This window comes from Carlito syrichta, unplaced genomic scaffold, assembly GCF_000164805.1.
Source record: "Carlito syrichta isolate Samal-C Ts95f unplaced genomic scaffold, Tarsius_syrichta-2.0.1 Scaffold90604, whole genome shotgun sequence".
Taxonomy (NCBI): domain Eukaryota; kingdom Metazoa; phylum Chordata; class Mammalia; order Primates; family Tarsiidae; genus Carlito; species Carlito syrichta.
In genome coordinates this window covers 15,449-41,109 of record NW_007034700.1, presented here as the reverse complement: position 1 = coordinate 41,109, position 25,661 = coordinate 15,449, and the positions used below count along the sequence as shown (strand labels likewise).

The following is a 25,661-nucleotide window of genomic DNA, read 5'->3' as shown; positions in this document are numbered from 1 at the left end:
CTCTTACTTGCTTCAGGGTCTTCATACATGCTGCTCCCTATGCCTGGAATGCCCTCTTCCATTACCTTCTCCTTCCTGCCTAATTCCTACTCATTCTCCAAATTCTTCCAGAAAGCTTTCCGTGACTTCACAAATCTCCCTCCCCCACTGTCGCTGGTATCTTAGTAGCAACTTTACTTTCTTCTGTAGCATTTATCATGGTCATAATTATTTTTTTACATGTTTTATTCACAGCTGTCTTTCTAGTGCCTAGCCCACAGCAGGTACTCTAAATATTTGTTGAAAAAACCAATGGGAAGATCAGGGATGGAGGAGGCCTCCAGGTTGCAAGGAACACCAGTGGGAAGATTAAAAGCAAATAATAAATAAGAAGGTTTGATAATATTTTCCCAAGAGCTCTGGAAATGCCAATGTATTGAAAAGGTTAATTACTACCAATCCAGTATTTATAGTTTGCTTTTCCACTTAAAAACACATCTTCTCTGTATCACATATATTCCCTGCTTTCTACAATGACCTTTTTACTGTCCTAGATTTTTTTAAAATTACAAACTACTTCATTTTAATTTGAGATTTAAATACAAGGCAGTGTTAAAATTTAGACCTACAGGTAGATTTCTTAATTGCACAGGGAGAGATCAGTGATAGGAAACACAGAAAAATATGGTTGTAGGTTCATGTTGTTTGACTCAAAATGAGTCTGCATGTAGCTCTCCATGGCATGCCAAGATACCAGGCTATCCACAGGCCATGACCAACAAAGCACTGAGCACTCCTGGTGGGCAAGAGGCAGACACTGAGCCTGGACACACTTTAACTGAATTGAGAATGAGCTGTAAGCTGTCATATGTATTAGTAACAGGAGTATAATACTACAAAATAATCAAACTGATGATTTATGTTATAAGTAAACAAATACAACTTTTAAAAAGCATACAATTTTCGCACGAGTTCAATTCCTCAGAAGGGATCACATCCCTGATCTATTTCTGAAGGCAAGAATATTGGACTGAAATTCAAGATAATCCTAATCCTAGCTCTGAAGTGTGTGGCTGGGTAGACAATCTGAATCTTAGTCAATTTATGACATTTACTTGTTTGCCCTATGCAATACCCCTAACCTTTAGGAATCTCTGTTTATGCATCTTTAAAATGGGGATAATTATAGCTGAATATCATAGGGCTGTTGTGAGGATTAAGCATGATTCATACAATCACTTAACAGAGCACCTGGTACATAGTAAATAAGTCTAATGTTGACCATTATTGTCTGAACTTCAGTTTACTTATCTGTTAAAAGGATTTACAATACCAACCTCATTGGGTTGTTGTAAGGTTTAAATAGAAATGAAATAAAATACTCAGTATGGTACCTGGCACACAGCTGGCACTTAACATTTGTAAGTTATCACTGTTCTACCTACATCACCCTCCTCAAAGAGACATTTTGGGATAATGACACTGCTCAGGGTTAACCTCATATGATGGTGGTCTAATGGGTGGTATGGACATGATTCTCTTTCACTTACTTTGCTAGTAATCATTTAGAAATTTCAAAGTTAAGCGTAATAGAATTTTCTATGAGTCCAATGGTAGCAATGGATGCTGTGCCTGGCACAGGATCTGGTATAATATGCTTTTGTTGGAAGAATAAATGAATGAGAAATCTTTCTCTTTTTTTTTTTTTTTTGAGTGGAGTGTCACTCTTGTGGCCCAGGCTGGAGTGCAGTGGCACGCTCACAGCCACTGCAGTCTCTACCTGCTGGGCTCAGGCAACCCTTCTGCCTCAGCCTTCCAAGTAGCTGGAACTATAGGCACGCACAACCATGTCCGGCTACCTCTTTCCTCTTACACAGATATCCTAAAAGAGATCTAAGGGAAATTAAAGAATAAAGAGCTAACAGTCAGACTGTAGAGATATAGAAGGGAGCAGAGGCCTGTACTTTCATGGAGACTGTGGATGCCATGGGGACTAGGAAGAGCCTGCTTGGGCTCCAGGAAGCAAGACATTTCTGATCAGAGTCCTTTGCTCCTCACAGGGCTGTGCAGAAACAACATCAGACAGAAAGTTAGAAAGCAGGAATTCTGGTCCTGGCTCAGTCACTACTTATGCCCACCATGTTTCATATCAAACTTCAGTCACTTTTCAAGAGTCTCATTTTCTCATCTACAGAATGTGGATAAACAAAGCACCACATGGCAGTGGGCAGAGAAGGGGAAGCTAAAGAATCTTCTCTAAAAGTCTTTCAAAATAGGGCAGAGATGTCTATTTGAGAGTAAGTAGTTGAAATTTCAAACTATCTTTTATACCTAAAACCCTGGGAAACTATGATAATTACACAAGAAGGTACTAGTGATATAAAATAGAAGGCAGCCATCAAGAAGTAAAAATGATTCCAATGTTATGGAACTTATTTCCATATAGTTGCTGAGGAACAGAAAAGTCCTTGTTACATTTTGACTAGAGCAGTTCTGTAATGGGCCAATAATTCAACTCTACACTTCTGAAACTATGCAGATCTACTGTTTTCAAAGTCAAAGTGATTTAAAAAAATACTTGAATGGGTCACTGAAGAATGGATGTAAAGTTTCTTTTCCTGGACCTCTTTATGAAGAGCTTATTCAGCCATCTCTCTTGATGGTTCAGACAATCACCTCTCTGAACACCAGAGATGGTTCAAAGGCCTTTTTATTGCTATTGTAGACATGCTATTTGAGAAATGAGCTGTAAGCTCATTTGTATTAGTAACAAGAGTATGACACTACAAATAGTCAAACCAATGGATTTATGTAATAAATAAATAAATAAATAAATACAGCTTTTAAAAAGCATACAATTTTAGTGCGAGTCTAATCTAATTTTCTTGGGCTGGGAACTCTTTGGGCAGTTCCAAAGCTCATATAACTAAAAATTCCAGGTCACGAGCTCCAACTATCCCCTATTCCATATAGGTGAACTCTCAGCAGCCATATTTGTATCTTGGCCTCCCAAAGAGTTGTGATTACAGGTGAGAGTCACAGTGCCTGGCCTAAGTTTTTTGAGTTTTTTTTTTAGCCAGGGTTTCACTCTGTTGCCTAAGCTTGAGTGCAATGGCACAATCACGGCTCACCACAGCCTCCAGCTTTTAGGCTCAAGTGATCCTCCTGTGCAGCCTCCCAAGTAGCTGGGACTACAGGCATGTGCCACCACCCTGTCTGGCTAATTTTTTGATTTGTTGCATAGATGAGGTCTCACTATGTTGCTCAGGTTGGTCTCAAACTCCTGGGCTCAAGCAATTCTCCCACCTCAGTTTCCCAAAGTGTTGAGATTACAGACGTGAGCCACCATGACTGGCTGAATAATCTTTTCATGTGGTAAGTAATAAATAAATTTGGGAGCTAAGTGGTAGCCACATCCTACCATTATATTATGATATGTCTGAGAAGTAAAAGAAGTTAGTATACTAAGAGAAAAAAGGAAATAGATATACACAGAAAGAAGAGAGATGGAGATAAAGTACTTGCTGGTACCTGGGTTTCTGGCTCTGCATTTTGGTTCTACTGGCTTGTAGAAGCCCAAGAGTATTCCAGCTCTTGGGTTCCCTGAATTACTCCTGTGCTCTCTTACTTGCAACCAGAGGTCCTCTACTAATCCAACACACCAACATGGACACTGTCACTTTCCTGGGGATGGACCTAGATGCTCACATCAGTCAGTTTAATATCTCTTCTCCATACACCAGATGTCATTGCCTAAGAAATCTGTAAACATGAATCCAGAAAGCTCAACAATTTTTCTTCAAGTGCTTTGCTTTGAAGTTTAAAGCTTAGATTATCTCATTGGTGAGAGTTCTTTTAGCTTTCAAGAAGTTTAAAGTAGAAACTTAACTGGAAATAGTTTTCAGCTGCTTATACTTCACAGGGTCTCAGAGAAACAAATCTTAATTAAGCAAGAATAATCACTAGATAACATTAACGACAGGCATCTAAAAAGTTTGCTCTCCAATACTCTCATCCAGATCACTAGAGAAAATTATAAGGCATAGGAACAAGACAGGTGATGTGGTTTAACATCTACAGGTGAAGGAAGGCACCCGATTACACAAGAATGTTAAATGTAAAGTCACTGGATTATATGTTGGTCCCAGTCAAGACTCTTCTTCCTTCCATAGGGTCATTGATTGCAAATAACCATATTTGCAGACATCAATACCAATTTATGGAGATGATGCCATCAATGTATTTCCTAAGCTCAAGCTCTACGGTCTTGCCAGCAGTGGCTGTCCAAAAGTGCTCCCTGGTACCATCAACACAGGCCAATGAAGGCAAGAAGTTGCAGAGAGAATTACTGAGCTGATGCAAGCAAGAATGGAGAATGCCACCATTCTGGCTGTACAGAGAGACTGTCTTGCTTCTTCCATTGGCTTACAACACCACATGCCAGAACAAGCAAGATACTGACTGAAAACCGATGATCCAAAACAGAGCAGAATGCTCCTTCAAACGACTCCTACACAACAGAGTGTGCAACAGAAGCCACGTGGGGGCAATTTGGACAGTGAGAACTCTTGGAAAAGGCTAACATTAACTAGTACTGGTATGTGTCTGAGCAGAAGCAGTTCATACATTTACTACAGATCAAGAAAAGCCAGCTGGATCCAATGTACAGAAAGGCCAGTTACCAGAGGGGAAGCCAGATATTTAAGAAATGTTGAGAAGCAGTTGAAGCCACTGCCACAGAGTTTTATTCTACTCCATCCAAAGGTACCTCTGAACCTCCTGTCTCCTTTCATAATGCCCAGCAAATCCCTGGACAAATGAACAACGCCAGCCTATGTGCTATGTTCAGAGAAATCAATCATGTATATTGAGACAAAAAAACTTTCACCACTGTGATGTCAGATTATAAATAAGGTTAATTTATATTCCCTAGTGAGCAGCTGGGAGAACAGGTACACCCCCCACCACCACCACTCCTGCCCTACAATGACAGTTCTTGAAGGTTCTTCAGACTAAGAGTAATTTGTAAGAGATTTGAAAGCCATAGACTTATTTACTTGAGACCAGATTCACATCACAAAGTATCAGTTCTCAAAGGTGGGTCAGTGGGATCCTGTGAGTATTCAGTTTTTTTCACTTAGGACCACCATTAAACTTGAGTTACCTTTCCTAAGAAGCAGTGTGGAAAAAGGAGAAGTATAAAAGCAACAGGATTAATAAGCAGGATAGTTTAAAAGAGACAATAAATCTGAATATAGTCTTAAAACACTTTCTATCGCCCTTTGTTATGTAGCAAAAATTGCCACATTCACAATGTATACATTTACAGAAAATGCTTGCTTTATGAATCCTGGGATGGAAAGGAGAAGGGCCCATCATTTTCTCTGCTTCCTATCTGAAACCACTGGTTGGGAGTGAAAGTAACAGAAATGAAAGCAGAGAAATAAAATAGCAAGAGAAAAAATAATCAAGAAAGTACAGACCTAGAGAGGGCAGAATGAAATTCAGTAAGTGCTGATGAACAGAGGATGCTTTAGGGAAGCCACTTAAATGATGATGGAAAAGAAAAGGATCCGACAGCGAGGTTCTCCCAACCAACTGTCCTTATACTTCCAAGTGCAGCTCTCTAAGAAAAACCTAAGAAACCTGCCTTGAGATTTCTACCCTCTTTTGGGCATGTTAGTCCTGTGGCACGTAATCAAAGCACACAGAAGATGAAGCTTCTGACAGAGTCACTGAGAAGTTCACTTTTGAGCCCAGGATAAATACAAACAGAAAACAAAGTTTTAAAACATATAAACTTTTAGGCAGAATATTTCAATGTGACGTTGAACCTGACAAATTCCAGACCAAAGAGAATTTAGAGTCTCATCTATAACTGACCCTTTCGGCATGGAGTTTGCATACACTGTTCTCCAAGCTAAAGCCTCTGAAGCAAAATGGAAACCATGAATGATACGTGTCCAAGTCCTGAGTTAACAAATAAAAAGGGTCAGAATGTGGGTTTGATCTTCTCTAAGCTACAAGAAGGCTCTAGAGTGAGGCATTTCTTATACAAAAGGCTGTAGCTAAATAATGCACCTTATTCCCCAATCTTCTGGAGTCCTAGTGGCTCTGACACACTGAGGAAACCAGTGTCGGCCCGAGTGAGGTGGGGTTCCTGCTCTACGAAAACTTGCCACGAGGGAGATGTCATCTACTGGACTTCTCTTACTAACTCTAAAAGGTAGAATGGGAGCAAAAGGACTGGCGTTGAAAGTTAAACTTTAATTTAAGAACCAAATGTACTACTTACTGACCGTGATCTATTATTGGCTTTACTATCCCTTAACATTATTTTCCATCCCAGTTAGCCTCCCAAAGCCAGCTCAATTGGGGGCACTTCTAGAAATAGGAATCTGGGACTCTTTCAAACTGTGAAGCTGATGTCTATATCTTGATACAAACCCTTTCTTTGGGATTAGGTTTCCTCTTTATAATAATAACTGTTACTACTACAATCATTTATGGAGGACTGCTATGGGCAAGACACTGTGTTAGGTACACTGTGTGTGTGTGTGTGTGTGTGTGTGTGTGTGTGTGTGTGTGTGTGTGTGTGTGTGTGCATTATTGGAGTACTGAGTATAAATAACATGGTATCGATCAAAAGTTATCTTGCAGAAATGCGATGGTCAAAAGTTAACAACATACCAGATACAGAAGCTATGAGCTAGACTAGAGATAGCATCTGCTGCCCTAGTTAGTGAACAGAATACAGTTTTCCAATTTAATTCTGGAAGAGAAGTTTTGAGATCACAAGAACATAAAGAGACAGATGCCTTGCAGAGTATGCTGGGGGAAGTAAGCAGACAACACAGAATCAAATTTAAAAGGGGCAAGAGAAGGAGAGAGACCAAAGGAAAAATGAAGGTAAAGATTTGGCACTCCAGTTGCTTCAAAAAATAAGACAAGGCCTGCCTAAGGATTAGGCCACCATCAATGAGCTATGTGAGGCTGACTGAGAATGAACTGGGCTTTCTGCTAAATGGATTTAATGGCTAAGACCTAAACTTTGATAAGTCAGGGTTGGAGTTTTTTGCCAAGAAGAATATATTCCAACTGACACCCAGCCTGTGGTTGACAAGGAGTCAGTTAACACTGCTAAAAATAAAGGTACTTTACTGACCCACTTCATGGCCCAAATTTGTCAATGGAGAAACTGAGGTTTACTGTAAACTGCATTTTTTTTTTTGAGTTGGAGTCTCACTCTGTCACCCAGACTGGAGTGCAGTGGCCGCTCCCGGCCACCGCAGCCTCGACCTGCTGGGCTCTGGCGATCCTTCTGCCTCAGCCTTCCAAGTAGCCGGAATTACAGGCGCGCGCTACCACGCCCGGCTAGTTTTTGATTTGTTGTAGAGATGAGGTCTCGCCAAGTTGCCCAGGTGTGTCTCGAACTCGTGGGCTCAGGCTATCCACTCACCTTGGCCTCCCAAAGCGCCGGGATTACAGACTGAGCTACCAAGCCCGGCCTGTAAACTGCATTTAAAGTCTGCCTCTCCAGGATGCTACCTTTGTGCTTCCCTCTCCCTCTATCTGATATTTAGATAATGCAGAAAAGGGAAAAAAGAAATATTTTTGAGTCAGCCACAAGGGGAACAGTCATGTAATGCCAGAGCAGGACATCTCTGTTATCCACACTCCTATACTTCTATAAAACTGCTTGTGGAAAGCTGGTCTCTAGGGAACCTTCCTTGGAAACTCTTGAACACAATGAATGTCCAATGAGCAACAACATCATCTTGACTTCCGTCAAGTGACTGCCAGAACATCTTAGGCTTGCAAGATTAATTAAACTATCTTTCCTTCCAGATCTCAAGACTGGACTTTAGAAAGATAGGCATAGCCGGGCTTGGTATCCCACGCTTTGGGAGGCTGAGGTGAGTGGATCACCTGAGCCTGTGGGTTCGAGACCCGCTTGGGCAGCTTGGCGAGACCTCATCTCTACAATAAATCAAAAAAATTAGCCGGGCATAGTAGCGCACGCCTGTAGTTCCAGCTACTTGGAAGGCTGAGGCGGAAGGATCGCCAGAGCCCAGCAGGTCGAGGCTGTGGTGGCCGGGAGTAGCCACTCCACTCCAGTCTGGGCGACACAGTGAGACTCCAACTCAAAAAAAAAAAAAAAAATAGAAAGAAAGAAAGATAGGCATTACTCAGTTGCAATGATCTAAATTAAATTAAGGAGTCTTAACCTGGGATCCATGGGTAGGCTTCAGGGGGGTTTGTGAACTTTCATCTGATCCTTAAAGAGATCTAAAACCTTCAAAAGGTTAAGAACACTGGGCTAGCTCAACCAGGACCCCCCCCAAAAAGGCAAAAATTTTAAAGAAATTGTCAATTAACTACCTCTCACCCAGTCACTGATTCCCTTTCTTCCCCCTCAAGTTTCTGTATTTTTTGTTTGCTCATACCTTTAGTTGTATCTTCTCTTACCTTTGATTTTTTTTTTAACAATACCTGCATAAGCTTTCACTGGGATTTTATGTCTGAGAATGATCCCTGAGTATATCTATGTACAACAGATGCCTACTGGTTCTTATTCTAGTGAAACAGATAGCAGTAGAATATGATAGATAGTGATTGCTAAAGTTCAGTTCACTAACTCCATTGAACAAAAAGCTCTTAGATTTTTAACAATACTGGATTAGTTTATTAGATAGATCTTTTCTGTGATTAAATAATTCTATTAATATAGTAACAGCAAAGGTATAATTATTTAAATACCGTCCCATCAGCAAACCATGCAATAGAAAGTCTAGAAATCACAAGCAATGAAATGATGACAAATGTTAACATTACTGTAATTCCATGGAGCCAGGAAGCAAATGACTTCTATACAAAGGGACACCAGCTAGCTCTGGGATGATTTTTTTCTGACATGTAAGATCCAAGTGATTCTTAAGCACATGCTTTTCAACAGCATGGATGGAACGGGGGCTGCATGTCTGGCAAGCACTGTCAGAGAAAACTACTTATGGACCACAGGGCCATTCCAGAGAATCCCTTCCAGGAAAAGCATGCAGAATGCAAGGTCAGCTCAGCCGTACTGACACTGGTTTAGGATGTGGTAGACAAAAATAAATGAATGGAGAGGAAAGAGGAGATATGGCAAAGTCAGTCTTATGCACAAATTTTCTCACCTGGAATTACAGAGATAGTTTTCAAAGCTCGGAGAACCCTGAATGTTCTCAGCGCTGAGACATTGCCCAGGTCCACAAACTCTGTCACATATCTGTAGTAAGGGAGGTCACACACAGACACAAATGACAAACACAGACACAAACACAAACACCAAAGAAAAACAAAACCACAACAAAACAAAAAGTACAATACGTCACGTCAGGGCCCTAACCCAACACCTAACACCAACCCCAGACCATCTTACCTGGGATTACCGAAATAGTTTTCAAAGCCCTCAGTACCCTGAAAGTGCGTAGAGCTGAAACATTGCCTAGGTTTACAAACTCTGTTATATACCTGCAGAATCAAACCAAAGTTAACTTGTAATGGTACCACTGGGCGAGGGTTTGAGAATAGGGGAAGAAAGGGTCTTACATACAAGCTATGATTTCATTTTTTTCCTTGAAAAAGAAAATTTTCAAAATATAAACATTTAAGGAACACTTTTTTTTAATTGAGCAAGGAGAATTCAAAAGTACATTTGACAGAACTGATCAAACCTAGTATATCTGAAAGAACTGATACAACCAGGAGGTTCTAGGAGTTTATTCTCTTAATCAGCATAGTAATGTGCTGATCCCAATCAGAAGGGCTTTACTGCCAGTCCATTTACTTTTTTTAGTAAAAAGGAAGGCCAGGAGATATCAAAGGCTTGTGTCTCTAAGTTTTCTGACCAATTTCTTAATAAAGGGATAAATCTATATTAAAGAAATTCCCTAGTTGACAATGGCAAAAATGACTAAATATCTGTATATGACTTTTTCAAGAGTTGTAATCATATGATTGCAGTCATGTCTACAAATGAAGTTTTGGTCTGTGACATACAAAAGCTGGGCTCAGGAGAATCTAGATCGTTGGATCAGAGCAAATACCGTGTTAAGTGCTCTTTTTATTACCAGCTCTGTGCCTAGCAAGGACACTTAAATTTTAAATGAACACCAATGTGTATTCATAATGTTAGAAGGTAAGAAAATACCTTTATGTAACGGAAAGTCAAAGTTCTCGTCTCAAATACTCAATGCATATCATTCATTCATGCTACAGTTGGAATACATCTTTCTACCTGATGCTCAAACCCATACATATTCAAATACAGTCTCTCTCTAACAAATCTTCATGCACACAAACAAAACAACCATTACACCCAAACCACAAGGTGCTTTCCCAATCTGGAAATAAAAATGATGAAGCCTACTATAATTCTCCTATCCTTAACTAAGTCTCCTGAAGGTACAATTTCATTGCTAAAACAACACAAATTCCCAAAAGCAGCCAGCAGACCAATGTGGAGTTACTTTGATCTCTAGCAATCATTCAAAATTCCGGTTAGTAACTCTTCAGGAAGTGCCAGTTTGGATACAATGGCTCATGTTGGGACTCCAAAATGTGCTCTGAGGTCTGCAATACCTGACCAGCCTCATTAAATTACACATGATAAAACATACCCAGGAAACTCATGTTCAGAGGAAGGTTTACACCTAGAAAATTTCAAGTCTTCATAGAGGCCCTCTAGTGATGAATGTGCACACCTTGGTCAATGTTATAAGGGAGAGGAAAACGTAAGCACGTGTCCATGAGAAATCACACACTACTCTCCCTCCTGGCTGTAAAGTCTCCATTTACCTTCTCCTACATAAACATGCTTTCACTGCCTGAATCACAAGCAAGAATCTTGGGCATAAGCCCCCAGGGCCTTCCACATGGTTATCCATTAATTCCTCATACAGCTGTGCCCATGAACTCTCACACTTACAAAAGCTGTCATACAAACACGCCCAGGAGTATAACCCCACATACATCATCACACCCAGAATGCTAATAAAGTAAGCAGAGAACTTACGCCATCATGATGACACTGAAATCTAACCAGTTCCATGGATCCCGTAAAAAGGTAAAGCCATCTATGCAGAAGCCTCTTGCAATGATTTTCACTAGTGATTCAAATGTATAAATCCCTGTGAATGTGTACCTGTCAGAGAAATGAAGAGCTTGAAGTAACTTCTGAATACATAGAAACATTAAATGAACCTTTTAAGGTATCACTTGCCTGAGTGTGGCTTCAACTAACAGAGACAACATAGCAAGGACACAGCCAGTACAGCAGGAGGGAAGTGAGGAAGAGAAAGGAATGCTTTGACAGAAACTTACTGAAATGCACAAACCCAGTCCTTTGGAATGTTGTATTGGGTCCTGAATGGTATTTCAAGGAAACAATTCTGTATTGCCACCTAGCATGTGAGAGGAGGCCCCGGAACTATTTTTAACCTTCGAGGAGCCAAAAAGAAAGGGAAACCTAAAACTAGGGAAGACAGTATCACCTGGAACTGAGCCGACAAGATGGCAATGGGGCTGCTAGACAAGGGCACGGCTTGTGCAGGTGGGGGAAGGAAGTCATTTCCAGAGCACGCTTTCTAGAGTTAACTTTCAGGATACTTCCTAAATTCCACATGCACTGTCAGCCCTCTCTGTGAAATAGAGAGTGACAATAACTAATTTCCCCCCTTGATGGATAAACTATGGCAAAGCAAGATTCAGTGACTAAAAATATTTAAAATAAACAAGCACACAAATAAATAAATGAGCTACTTACTCCACATTCTTCGACCATTCAGGAGGGTTACTAAAAGTCATGAATACACAGTTGGTCAAAATAGTGCACATAATGATCATGCTAAATACTGTAGAGAAGAGTCAAGGGGGAATATACAAAATCTGGCCTGTTTTTTTTCCTCAGAAAACAAACACATTTCACACTGGGTATCACGAGCCCAAGAGCAGTAACCTGAAAAGAGACAAGGCATAGAAGAGGAGAAACAGGCAAGGTAATCATGAAAACTGGGGTCCCCACTGTCATCACAATGCCACTGTGGCAGGATGGCTGTTCTCCTTCTCTCAAAAGGGCTGTCCCAGGTCTGCTCCTTTAGGATTAAACATTTCCCCTGTTGCCACTTTTCATGTCATGGAATAAGCCTCTGTATACCTTTGCACTTAGTAACCGAAATTGTCAGGTAAAAATAATCAATTAAATCTGTATTATTCAGTACTCATTTACAGGAAAATCTGCATGTAATTGTCCACTTTTTTCCCCTAGTCCTTCTAAAGGGCTGAATTGTCTTTGGGGACAAGTCACCAGCCAATGCAGCCAATGGGGGTTGAATATGTCCACTGTGGGAAAACAATTGCAGCACATTAGGTAAAGATTTCAAGGACATCTGCCTACCACACTCCTGAGGATTAGGTAATGAAGCAAAATCCATTTGATCATTCAGAAAGCGTCCAGAATGTTTATGAATAACAAGCCATTTCCATTCTACCAGGATTTTTCTCAGCCCTTTCTGTTCTTGTCTACTGAGAAAAGTTAAACTGTTCTGGGTCAGCACGAGTCACTCAAACTCTATCACTTTAACAGGCATGAAAGCCGTATCATTTGTCACTAACTTACTCATTACTGGTATTAACCATCTTTATTCCACCCGTGGAGTTTTAAAAAGAGAAAACACTTCTTACAGCTGAATTGTTTTCTTCATAACAGCTAAATTTTTCTTCAAGTTCTTTGAAACCAGAAGAGAAAAAAACATGCCATCTTCTGATCCAATAGAAAGAGAAGTCCATTGTGAATTATTTATTTCCTTGTTAATCTTCAAATTTCAGAACTATGTTGCTTATAAACTATAGATTTCAGAACCATGTTGATAAATTCTTAGAGTTAATAAAATATGGCAAAGCTGATTTACCAAGTTGCCACTGCTGGCTTTTTCATCCTACTTGAAGAACACAATACTCTTTGAAGCATGGAACTGAGTACTGTTAAATTAAATACCAACCATGAGAGTTTAAAGTCACTGTGCAATGTCACTAAACTCATTACACAACTTTTCATTTGTCACATGCTCTCCTACGTTAATAAGATGTAAAAGTCAGGTGACTTGATTAAATTGGCATTTTTCTATTTAAGGGGCTAAATTAAAAATACAAAATAAAATTCATATCTATCCTGCAATCCGCATCCAGACCTCTGTAACAAGGAGACTATTTCATCCAAGAGCTGTGCCACTTTCTAAGCTCACTGCTCAAGAAAATCTAAAAAATAAGGCAGATCTCTAAGGCATTCATTCAGCTATTTGTAACTCGGTAAGTAGCTTTCAATCTTTTCTTTTTTTTGAGTGGGAGTGCAGTGGCACTCATGGCCACCCCAGCGTTGACCTGCTGGACTCAGGCGATTCTTCTGACTCAGCCTTCTAAGTAGCCGGAATTACAGGTACATGCTACCACGCCCGGCTAATTTTTGATTTACTGTAGCGACAACGTCTCACCAAGTTGCCTGGGCTGATCTCAAACCCGCTGGCTCAGGCAATCCACTCACCTCAGCCTCCCCAAAGTGCTGGGATTACAGGCTGAACCACCAAGCCCAACCGCTTTCAATACTAATACATGGACAAGCTGAACAGCCTGCCATTGGATGAAATCATTAAAGTCTCAGTACTTAAAAAAGACAAGACTTCAATAAAAGGTTATCATAACTTGTTCCTCATAACGACACCAACAAAATTTCAGACTCCCACAATATCACCCCCCTGGGATTTGGCAGGAGTTCACTCTTAATCCTCTGACTAGTGGGACAGTCAACCACATTATTAGTAAAAAACTTAACATGCAATTTGGTTGTCAAATATTGGAAACATACAAGCAGCCATGCAATTGCACTCCACATTTGTAGAAAAGGATATGAATGTATCAAAATTTTAATAGCTATTCTTCTTATCAGGTTAAAAGGACTTAAAATGTACAAGGCAGGCGTGGCACTAAATCTGAAGAGAGTTTTTCCTCTGTTTAATACTACAAAGGTCTGTGGAGAAAGAAAAAGAGAAATTATTAAAGCATGGTATGAATTACCACATGAAGCAACAATTTGTAGGCAAATGAATAAACTCAAAAGTCCTTATCATTTTTACATCCCAACTTGGTTTTTAAAGCAAGAAATCTTTACACATTAGACCTCCTTTTCCCCTTCTCCCTTCCCCCTGTCTTGCCCCAGATTATATTACAAGTAGCTGGGACCATCTTAGCAGTTTTACAGAATAAACACATTTCTTTCAGAAATAAACCATGTGAATTATACCTAAGCTATCTATGCCAGCTCTAGACAAGATACTGAAGTTCATTAATTTAGGATTCATTCATTCAACAAATGTTACCTGCATACCTACTATGTGCTGACAATGTTCTAGGTACTTGGGAATTATCAGTGAATAAGACAGACCTGGCCTAGAGAGCTTATATTCTAATGAGGAAGACAGACAATAAATTACCAAAAAAATGAATAAGTAAATTACATAGGATGCGATATGGAGAAGATGACAAGTGCTATGGAAAAAGGAAGAAGAACAGGGAGAGGAAGACCACAAATGCTGGGGGCGGGGAAGGGTGAAGAGAGAGGTGACAGTTCCAAAAGGAGGAGTCAGGACAAGCCTGTTGAGAGGAGGGATTAGAGCAAAGACAGGAAAGAAGTGAGAAGTGTTCTTCATTCAGTCAATATTTATTTTCCAATATTCTATATGCTCTGTCTGGCTCTTAAGAGTCTCCAATATTAGCCTTGCCAAAAATCATTCAATCATATTTCCCAGCTAGCCAAACTAGCTCACATCTCCAGAACAGGTTACAGTAATTCATAACTTTGGCCTTTGTCTGTATTGCTCATTTTACCCAGAAAGTCTTATCTCCTGAATTCAGTTAAAATATTTTGGAGCACCTATGTTTGCCAAGTATTGTGCTAAGCTACAGGGACAAAAAATTGAATGAAACTGCACTTTGAGGGAAGACATATATGTGAGCTAGTAATCATGATGCAGGCTGAGTACAAAGTTTAGTAACAAAAACATGCGTGATGTGTGAGAGGCAGTCGGAGGAGGGATTTTTTTCCCCCTTAGGTGGGACTAAAAAGGAGAATGAGCTGGGATGTGTTCACAAAGGAAGGTGACTAATATTTGGAAGAGGCTTTAAAGGATAAATATATTAAGAGAAATCAGTTGGGCAGATGAAGGGGGAAGGGATGACCAGGGAAAGGAAACAGCGCGGCATGAATAAGAGCACAGTAGTACGTAGCTGCAGTTATTTTCTGGAAGTTGACAAGTAATTCAGTGTTGAAGGAGAATAAAATAGGAAAAGGGGACAGCAGGCCGTGAAGCTAAGAGGAGCAGGGCCCTGCCAGACTGCGAATTCCGGAGGAGACAGGCCAGTGGCAAATCACAGCCCTGGCATCCCATGGCATGGGGGGAAGAGCAAACTGCCAAAGGTTAAGTCATTTTAAGTAATTTAAACAATTTTTATATTTGGGGCAATGCATGCTCATAATTTTTTTAAAAAAGGAACATAAGACTAAGTTCCATCCCATGACCCAATGAAAACCTTTGATGCCAAATTTTTGTGTACCTTTCCAGAAATTTTCTGTGTAAATACAAGCATATAGGTATATCCTTAAATGTCTCCCTGTCAAATGAGATTATTCTATTGATAATTCTTCTGTACCTTGCATTAAAAAATGAACTTCCACAAAGAAAAGCCCAGGACCAGATGGTTTCACTGATGAATTCTATCGAATATTTAAAGAAGAATTAAATTCTGCCACAAAACAAAAGAGAAGGGAACATTTCCCAGTTCATTCTATAAGGCCAGTTTTACCTTGATACAAAACCAGGCAAAGACATCACAAGAAAAGAAAACTCTAGACTAATATCCCTTATGAATACAGACGCAGAACGTCTCAACAAAAAATACAAACAAAGGAAATCCAGCAGCTTTTAAAAAGGATTCCACACCATGACCAAGTGGGATTTATCCCAGAAATGCAAAGATGGTGTAGCATATGAAAAATCAACCCAATGTAATACAACATATTAATATAGGAGATAAACCACCTTAACAGACGTGGAAAAAGCATTTGACAAAATTCAACATCCTTTCATAATAAAAACACTCAACAAACTAGCAATAAAAGAGAGGTTTCTTAACCAGTTAAAATCATCTATGAAAGCCCACAGCTACCATACTTTTTTTTTTTTAAACTCCAGCCTCTACAACTGAGTTTTAAGTTCTTTGATGGCACGAACCAATCTTACACTTCTTCTCACAGTCCCAATATAATGTTCAGGCTATGCTGTTGGCAGACTTTTTTTTTTTTAAAGTTCATTTCTTTTTATCTATTCTTTCCTTTCCTAATCTGCCAGATCATGCCATTTTCTTCCCAACAGAAAAGTAGAGCTAGTATTGGGCTATATACATTCTAGAAACACCCACTGCACCATCCCTAGTGTTTGATACTGTGCTGTGATGACATTCTTCCTGTGCTAAAGTGCACTGGCTCTGGTGGGGTATGCTGCAGAGAAAGCCTAATCCTAAAAGCAAGGGAAGTAGGAGACCTGGGGGTCACCTGAAACAGGTCAAGGGCTGAGCTATGTCTCTTCCATATCTTTGCTTCCCAAAGAAACAAACAGCCCAGAACTTCCCCGAAATCCCATCTCTAAAGTACTTGTACCCTTCTGTGTTTCTATAGCAACGCCTTCTATGAAAGTGCTAGGGCTTTTAAATAACCTCATTCAACTTAATCAGCTTGAAGGAGGAATTATTACCCTTTATGCGTTTTTGCATTTTTGCAAAAGCTCAGGAGAGGGACACCACCTATCAAAGGTCTGGCAGCAAAGAGCAGCCATTATGCCAAGTTTACAGCCTCTCTACAGCTTCTACTGTACCAGCCTGGAGGCAGTTTAGTGGTAACACAGCAGAGAATAAAGCTCGGAATGGATTCCCTAGTGAATGAGAAATCTGAGCCCCTGGTGTACACTACGTATAGCAGCTAAGCAACAATGAAAGAAGTCCTGGCCCAAGTCCCAAGACAAAGTCACCTACCTGCCTTAGGAAACAGGCACAGTATTTTAAAAGCAATGTATTCTGCACCTACCATTTCTCTTGTCTCTTCGCTTGCTCATATGGAAATACAACCATGGTCTAGGGGTACCATGGGGAGTATTTCCTATCACAGAATCAGCGCCTACAGTGCCTGATACATAGCAGGTGCTCAACAAATGTCTGTTGATTGGTTGATGAACAAATGCTTGTGCTGTCTGAGGTGAGGGGAAAGGAGAAAAGGGAAAAAAAGGAAGATATTATGAAACTGAAATTGTTACCCCTTGGTTGAAGAAAAACTAGGAGGTAGAAGGATTCTGAATTAGTATTAGTGATGAATTGACAAGTGGGAGACGGATGAGCCTAGGGGAAACTAATCATCTTTAGTGAACTTAAAAACTCTAACTCTGGAAGTAGAAAGGCTTTATAGGTCATTTTATGTGTGAAGTAGGAAGTTCACAATTAATCTGGTACTGAATGCTGCACATAGAATAAAAACTGCTTGTCATCACCCCTGTCTAAATATTTACATCCTACATCTTCATCAAGTATAAAAACAAGAGATCTTTTTCTATTCAAAGAGAAATAAGTATCTAGTCCATATCAAACCTCCTAAAATGAAGGTGAATCCCTCTTTTTGAGAGAGATCTTTTGAGAAAAGCAAGATGGTGTTTGGACCAACAAAAATACTAAAAGTTTAAGAATTTTCTTCTTAACACTGGGGATTGCAGTACTTCTAGGAGACACAGACTAGTATATACCCAGCACCAGCAAACTTTTTCTGTAAAAGCACAGGTAGGAAACACTGTAGGTTTTGTAGGCCTTACAATCTCTGTTGACACCATGTACGTGCATTGTAGTGAAAAAGCAGCCACAGATAACATGTAAACAAACAAGACTGGCTGTGTGTCAATGAAACTTTATGGACACAGAAATTTAAATTTCATATCATTTTTACGTGTGCAACATTTAAGAATATAAAATCCATTCTTAGCTTGTGGGTCATACAAAAACAGATGGCAGAATTGAACTGCTCAGGGAATATACTACTACCAGTTCCTGACTAAGGCCAGACTGCTGCCTAAGACACATCTGAGTAGCTTTTTAAAATGCAGATTCATAAATTCCACCCCAGGGGTTCTGATTAAATAAGTCTGCGGTGGAATCCAGGAATCTGTGCTCACCAGGTTTTGGGAACCACTAGATCACCTCTCATGTCATGTCCTACAACATCCTTCTTCACCTCCCTCGACCTAACTGTTTGGCCTGGATGGCCATCGCATCTCTCTGGATCTCATTTTCTTTACCTATAAAACAAGAGAAAGGGTGGCCTGATGGACGTGCCTGGGTCCTTTCCAGCTCTGATATCTGTGATTCTATGATTTGGAAAGTTCACAGAGCATTCAAGATTAAGTGCAACAAGGCAGCAAGCTATAGTTTTAAGAAGAAAGCCTATTATTATTTATTCTTTCACATTATGTCTCAGTAGAACTCTCCTGAATTAGTTATTTTGCTCCCTCAAGTTAAAGTCTGTCAGTCCAGTGTCAACAGCACTTGATAGTAACCTAACAACCATAATATGTCAGCAGGGGGCAGCATGGGGCAGTCCCAAGGCAGAACTGCACCATAATGCTTTTCTCTGCACAGTCTCCACTTTTATCCCCTGTTCTCAGGAAAACGGTGAATACAGGAGAATGAATAGGAATGACTGGTGATAGACTGCCTTTTAAAATATATACATAAATAAATTTTTCACATGGCTGATTAAACCTTTTTTTTTTTAATTTTTATTTTGAAATTGTGGGGTACAATTCAGGGTTAGGTATACAAATGTTCATTGTGCAAGTACCCTTATTGATGAGGTGTGCCCTGATTAAACTTTCTTAATCATCATTAAGGTGTTTGCAGGATATACATAAAAGGAGACTCGTCTCTTGTTCAACACTGTGCTCCAACACCAGATCCTTCAAAGCCCAGATGGAAGAGGAAGGACAGCAAGCTTTGGATTTTCACAAGAATACTTCTTAAGCAACAATCACTTGGTACCCATTAAGTCCAATATATTTTACCTAATCTGTCTTAAATTAGATCTTTGTGAATTAAATGAGTTAAAAGGGAAAATGAAATTGGATTGTGGTTTACTGCCCAAGGGGAAATATCAGTTTACAACAACAGCCACTGAATGTATTTGAGCACAGGGCCCATTAAGAGCAGTGGAACAGCTCTTAACGAGTTATGGCATGGAGTATTAATAAATGTGTCATGCCAGCATAAAATGAGCCTTCTGAAAAGCACAGGCTTTTCATTTCTAATTAGCAATGTGGGGCTTGGAGTACACAGTGTAGGAGCACTGCCATGGCTAACTCAGGGTAAGATGTCTTCTCTTTGGTACCCACATTAGGGGAAGAGACGTTGTGCAAGGCGAGCTACAAGCACATTCACATCATATCAAATCTTAACATACTACAAATGCAATACAATAAACACACAGTTATCACAGTACTGCAGTACAGCCAACTTATTAGCATGTCCCCATCCCCACCTCAAGACTGGAATAATTCTTTTAGCCATACAAAAAGTACAAATTAAAACAACAAAGGCTACATAAATATGAAAGAATGTTCTATAGAATCATCCTCAGTGCAGGGGTGGAACATGTCACAGAACAGAAAGCTTCCTAAGGAAATGATTATATCCAGCCCCTGGTTTGCTATGGGACACAGAGCCCAGGAGAGGTGATCATCTCAAATAGAGCAAAGGTGACCTGTAGGCATCTGATGACCTTCTGGATACGAAGAAGAACAAGAGGCTCAGAGATTTTGCTAATCAACAAGAGAACAGCTGGGAACCAACACCTTTTGCATCTTTCTGGCTATAACTGTTACTTGCACTAACTTGTGTCTGTCCCCGAATCTGGAACCTAGATCTTAACTGTTTAGATTTCTGCAACTATCTGACCCTCTCATTTTTAGCTGAATTATCTGGCTTTAAATTCTTCCCTGGCTAAACCAAATATATGTGCCTTATTTTCCCAGACTTATGTACCTCTTCCAAACTAACCAACTGTCCACTAATCAACAGCAATTTGGCATTCACTTCTAACTAACAATGTATACAGACAATATAGCAAACAAAAAATAAGTATCCTTTCAAAATTCCCATGTTTTAATAAAAGAAAATATAATGCAGAATCTAAATAGATTCTACATCAAGCTAAGAAGCTGTTCTGAAATAAATGACTTGTTATGTCAAAATGACTTCACCATGTTGAAAAAATCCTGATGTCATTCTTCATGTTAATCTGCCTAGCAGATCCTTCAAGTAAAATCATGACATAGGTTACATAGCCCTACAGCCCAATGTGTCCCAGGAAAGACACCAGCAAAGGTATAACAGGGTGGTATTTCTAGAGTACCTGTGTCCTGGTACTACTCAGTGGCCTTAGCAATACTGTACTAGGGCCAGGATCGGTGGCTCAGCCTGTAATCCCAGCATTTTGGGAGGCCAAGGTGAGTAGATTGCCTGAGTCTGTGGATTCGAGACAAGCTGGGCAACTTGGTGAGACCTCATCTCTACAATACAACAAAAATTAGCTGGAAGTGGTAGTGAGTGCCTGTAGTTCCCGTTAATTGGAAGGCTGAGGTGGAAGGATCACCAGAGCCCAGCAGGTCGATACTGGGGTGGCCATGAGTGTGCCACTGCACTCCAGTCTGGGCGACAGAGACTCCAAATCAACAAAAAGAAATATGGAACTAAAGCAAGACCTGAGGACACAGGCAAATGTTTTTCCTAGGCTTGTACTTCTGTTTGAACTGTATGAATATTAAAAGTCACCATCTTCCAAGTCTCCACTACACTGAGAACTTATCAAAAGAGAACTTTAAATCTATTATTTTTTTTAAAAATTCATTTTTAGTCACTAATAATGTGACCTATGAGTCTATTTGAAGAAATAACAATATTCAATGTTTATTAAGCATTTACTATGTGGCAGGCACTCTACTAAGATACTTTATATAGTAACTGTCTCACAGTATCCACTCTATGCGGTAAGTACTATTTTATAGATGATAAAATTAGGGCAAAGAGGTTAACAACTTGCCCAAGACCACACAACTAATAAGTGGTGAAATTTAGCATTGAACTGAAGCAGTCTAACTACCAAGCCTAAACTCTTCATTATCATGTCATGCTGCAATTTTTAAAAGCTTCAAACTACTACTAAAATCTAACTCTTCATTTCCCAAACAAGAAATCAAGCACAGAGTGCCCCTCCTAAACTAAGTTCACAGAATTAGTGACCAGGAGGAGTGCACAAGTTACCAGGGTCTAGATCTCCTGGATTCAGTTCTGAATTCCTTCTACCATACCAGGTCATCTGGTCCCACTCTCAGATCAATGAGGGAATCTCTTCTATGTAACTCCTTTAATTCTTGCAAAGAAAGAAATCCCCTGCATGTGCCTTAGAGGTCACAGCAGCTGTTTATGGTCCTTTCCCTGAGTTTAGCACGATGAAGATAATGTGTATATGACTTTAGTTTTCCATGTGCTTCTATACACATTTCCACATTTGGTTTGACCTTGTAACCTCATGCCCTCCAGTCCATGTCTGGAGCAGCTGACACCCTTCCTGCCCACATCCTGGTCTCAGGAAGACACCTGGCAGAATGAAGCAGGTGCAGCACCTGCTTCAACACTGAGCCAGCATGAACTGCTTCCCAGAGCAGGGCAGGTCTGAGCCTCCTCCTTGGCCATTCTCCCTCACTGTCCTTCAATATAAATTTGCTTTTGCTCCTCCTCCCCTTTACTTGGTCCCCTCAGGATGCACAGACTGAAGCTGCCCTAGGGTAGAGCAAGATCTAGGCTTATTATGTGATGCATATTTAGCCCTTTATTTACTGAATTCATCTACTGGTATCTACTCTCACTCTCCGCTCTCTTAGAAAGCAGCAGAGTAGAGAGGTTTAGAGGGTTTGAAGCCAGAGATCCAGATTCAAGATCTAGCTTTGGTGCTTATTAGCTCCAGTGATCTTAGGCAACTTATGTAAGATGGCTAAGGCTGTTTTCTTAGTGACACAATGGGAGTAAGACTGACAGCACCAGCCTTCTCAGGCTGTTTTAAGGATTAAATGCAGGGTCACGAGAGTGCCTTCACACAGTGAGCAGCACTCAATAAATGCTATGGGTCAGGTGTGGTGGCGCAAGCCTGTAATCCCAGCACTTTGGGAGACAAAGACGAGAGAATTGCCTGAGCCCAGAAGTTCGAGACCAGCCTGGGCAACTTGGTGAGACATCGTCACTTCAGCCTGGGCGACAGTGAGACTCTGAATCAATCAATCAATGCTATGGTTAAGACGCTGCCATGATCACACAGCACTCCTGCCCCTTCTGCTCTTTGGTTCCAAACACAAGGTGGCCATTAGAAAACAATAAGGCCTAACATTCTTAGCAATTAGCATCCACACACTTGGCACAAGCAGGGCACTTGTACATAGGTTAGAGCAAGAAGCTAGAGTAGCTGTAAGATTGCGCTGGCTCAAAATGGGTCCCAGAGGTTACATAAGACCTGGGGACTCTTGGGAGAAAACAAAAACCCTGAGAAGGCACACACTGGGCTCCAGCCTGCCTCTCAAGCTTTATCGCCTGTCCTACCAAACTACATTCTATACTCTGGTCACAACCAAATTCACTGTCTTAAACAGTTCAAACTTTTTCATGTCTTTCAGTCTTTGTATGCACTGTTCTTCACACCTGAACTCTTCTTTCATCTCTTCTCTGACAGGTGAATGTGTACTTTAGTTCTTTAAGGTCCAGGTGAAAGATCACCTCCTCTCTGAAGACAGCCCCATTCAACTCTCAGAGTTATCCTTCCCTCCTGTGTGTCCTCTTAACACTCATACCTTCTTCTACTAGCACAATTAACACAGAATATTGTCATCTTTGTTTACACATCAGTATCTCTCACTGTACCCTGAGACCCATGAAGGGCAGGAATGTACCTTCAATCCACTGTGACTTACTCAGCTTAGCAAGCAGAGTACATAATAAGACGCCCATTTGGCACAAGGGAAAGTTCATAATATGTGTGTTGAATGTATAAATGAATCTCTTAGACATGGAAGAATGACACAACTAAAATCAACGAATCCAACTTTCTTCTAGGTGCCCAACTAAAAGCACAGGGTCATCTTTTCCAACCCTTAGCTCATTTACCTGTAAAAATTTATTAATTGTAGTTTGAAAAATCTTCTCACCTTTTACCTCAGATACCATGCTGAAGATATGGTATAAAACAAATGAACTAAAACTTTATACACACACACACACACACACGCGCGCGCGCGCACACGCACACACAGAGTTGTTTCTCAATATCTGTGGGTGGTTGTTTCCAGGACTCCCGCGGATACCAACTCCTGACATAAAATGCTGTCATATTTACATATAAGCTGCACACAACATCCCGAATATATTAAATCATCTCTAGATTACTTATAATACCTACTATAATGTAAATGCTATGTAAATAGTTGTTATACTTAGATCATTTTGGGAATAATGACAAGAAAAAAAGTCTGGACATATTCAATATAGACACATTTCTTCCCCCTTGAATATATGAGTTACAGCTGGTTGACTCCATGAATGTGGAACACACAGATATGAAGGGTCAACTATATGAACTTCTTATTGAGGCAATGGAAAATGATAGCAAATTCTCTAAAAATGACAGTAGGAAGTAAAAACAAACAAATCATTCTGCAATATACTCTATAGAGACAGCATGGCATGGCAGAAAGACCATGAAGGTTAAACTCACACATTCCTGGAAATGAAACCTGGCTCTACCACATACTAGTTGAGGGAATTTGAGAAAGCAAGTTAATGTTTCTAGAGCCACAATTTGTTCTTGCTTGAAAAAATGTACATCATTATACTGAGATCTCCCTAATACTAGTGATCCTCAAGGACTGTAGAAAGTTGGGAAGCCAGTAATGTATTCAGAATTTTGGTGGTGCCATCAACTAGGACAGCAGATAAAAGGAGATAAGCAGGTTTGAGAGAGAGAAAATGAGTTCAATCTTGAACACACTGAGTTACCTGTGGGAAATACAGATAGACAAGATTTGCAGGGTTCCTTAATATTTAAGGAACATTCCGGGCTGGAGCTACATAGTCAGAAGTCCTGGTACTGAGAGACTGGATGAGATCACCCAAGGAGAGGGTGCCAAATGAGAGGAACGTCAGCCAAGGACTCAACCCGGGGGAATATCAACATTTAAGGAAAAGGCAGATGAAATAAAAAAGAGAAGGAAGCATCTGAGATATAGGGAAAATCAGGCCAAGGAAGTAAAGAGATGCAAGAACCAGGGAGTAATCAACAGTGTCAAACACAGCAGAAACAGTGAGGTAAGAACTTTAAGAAATATCTTAGTCTTGGCAATTTGAGATCTTATCAGGAAGGTCCTATCTTGAGATTGTCATGAGTCAGGTGAGGATGCAGAATCAGGCTGCAAGGATGCATGAGTGGATGGGAAATGTGTAGGTGGTGAGTAAAGGCTCCTTTTTACAATTTCCAATGGCATGAGAAGAGATTAGACTAGATGGGGATATGAGGTCAAATGAGGATGCATTAGGATGGGCAAAGCTTTGAGGGTGTGTATAGACTGAGGGAAAGGAACCAAAATGAAAGGGAAAGATGGACAACACAAAAAAGAAAGGATAACCAAGAGTGACATTCCAGAGGGGAGAGAAAGGCACAAGATCAAAGGCAGGAAGATGGATCAATCATAAACAGTAGTCAGGACACCCATCCTCTCAAACTGGAGGGCTCCTATTCAAATTTGAATAGGCCAAACTTTGCAGCCTCAACAAAGTGCCTGGGATAGAAGTGCATTTTCAGCTTCAGAGCTTGTATCAAAAATTCTACTGGTAGAATCAGAGTTTGCAGAAATTGTCATATAATGAGGCAATCCTAATCCTAAAATGTGCTAAACACAATTATATGTAAAGAAACATTTACAATTCATCTGCGAATTTGGAAACAATTAGTAAGAGAAGCATCCCTCTGTATAATGATGACACAGTCTTACTCTCCTTGACTAAGAAAGGACTTATTATGTTTAATTATTGTCAGATGATGATCAGTATCATTAAAATCATGAGATATTCTTTAACGTATTAAATAACCTCATTCAACAGGTTAATTTTTATTAGGACAAGATTTCACAATTCACACTCTGGAGAAACCAACAGAGACTAGGTTCATAAAATTAATAATCAGTGGAATGCTATGGCTGAGGTATCAGCTAGTAATACACGTTTTAGAATTCAGGTAAGCTGGGCTCGGTGGCTCAGCCTATAATTCCGCGCCTTGGGAGGCTGAGGTGAGTGGATTGCCTGAGCCTGTGGGTTCGAGACCCACCTGGGTAACTTGGCGAGACCTCATCTCTACAATAAATACAAAAATCAGCCTGGCATGGTAGCGCATGCCTGTAATTCCGGCTACTCGGAAGGCTGAGGCGGAAGGACCGCTGGAGCCCAGCAGGTTGAGGCTGCAGGGGCCG

General features: G+C 40.3%; 1 protein-coding gene across 9 annotated transcripts in view; it reads right to left on the bottom strand.

The window, feature by feature from the left end:
* The window catches only part of SCN8A (sodium voltage-gated channel alpha subunit 8), a 115,508-nt gene that overhangs the window by 79,747 nt on the left and 10,100 nt on the right, over nucleotides 1-25,661 (bottom strand). For 5 of the 9 annotated variants that reach the window (XM_008058600.2, XM_021712536.1, XM_021712540.1 and 2 more), the window contains exons 2-5: nucleotides 13,923-14,041; nucleotides 11,786-11,875; nucleotides 11,036-11,164; nucleotides 9,156-9,247 (exon numbers count right to left, since the gene is read on the bottom strand). In XM_008058600.2, coding sequence (XP_008056791.1) covers nucleotides 9,156-9,247; nucleotides 11,036-11,164; nucleotides 11,786-11,875; nucleotides 13,923-14,041 — 430 coding nt within the window. Of the gene's footprint in view, nucleotides 1-9,155; nucleotides 9,248-9,400; nucleotides 9,493-11,035; nucleotides 11,165-11,785; nucleotides 11,876-13,922; nucleotides 14,042-25,661 lie in introns of those variants that run through there. The other 4 variants (XM_008058608.2, XM_021712551.1, XM_008058619.2 and 1 more) reach the window with 2 other exon arrangements.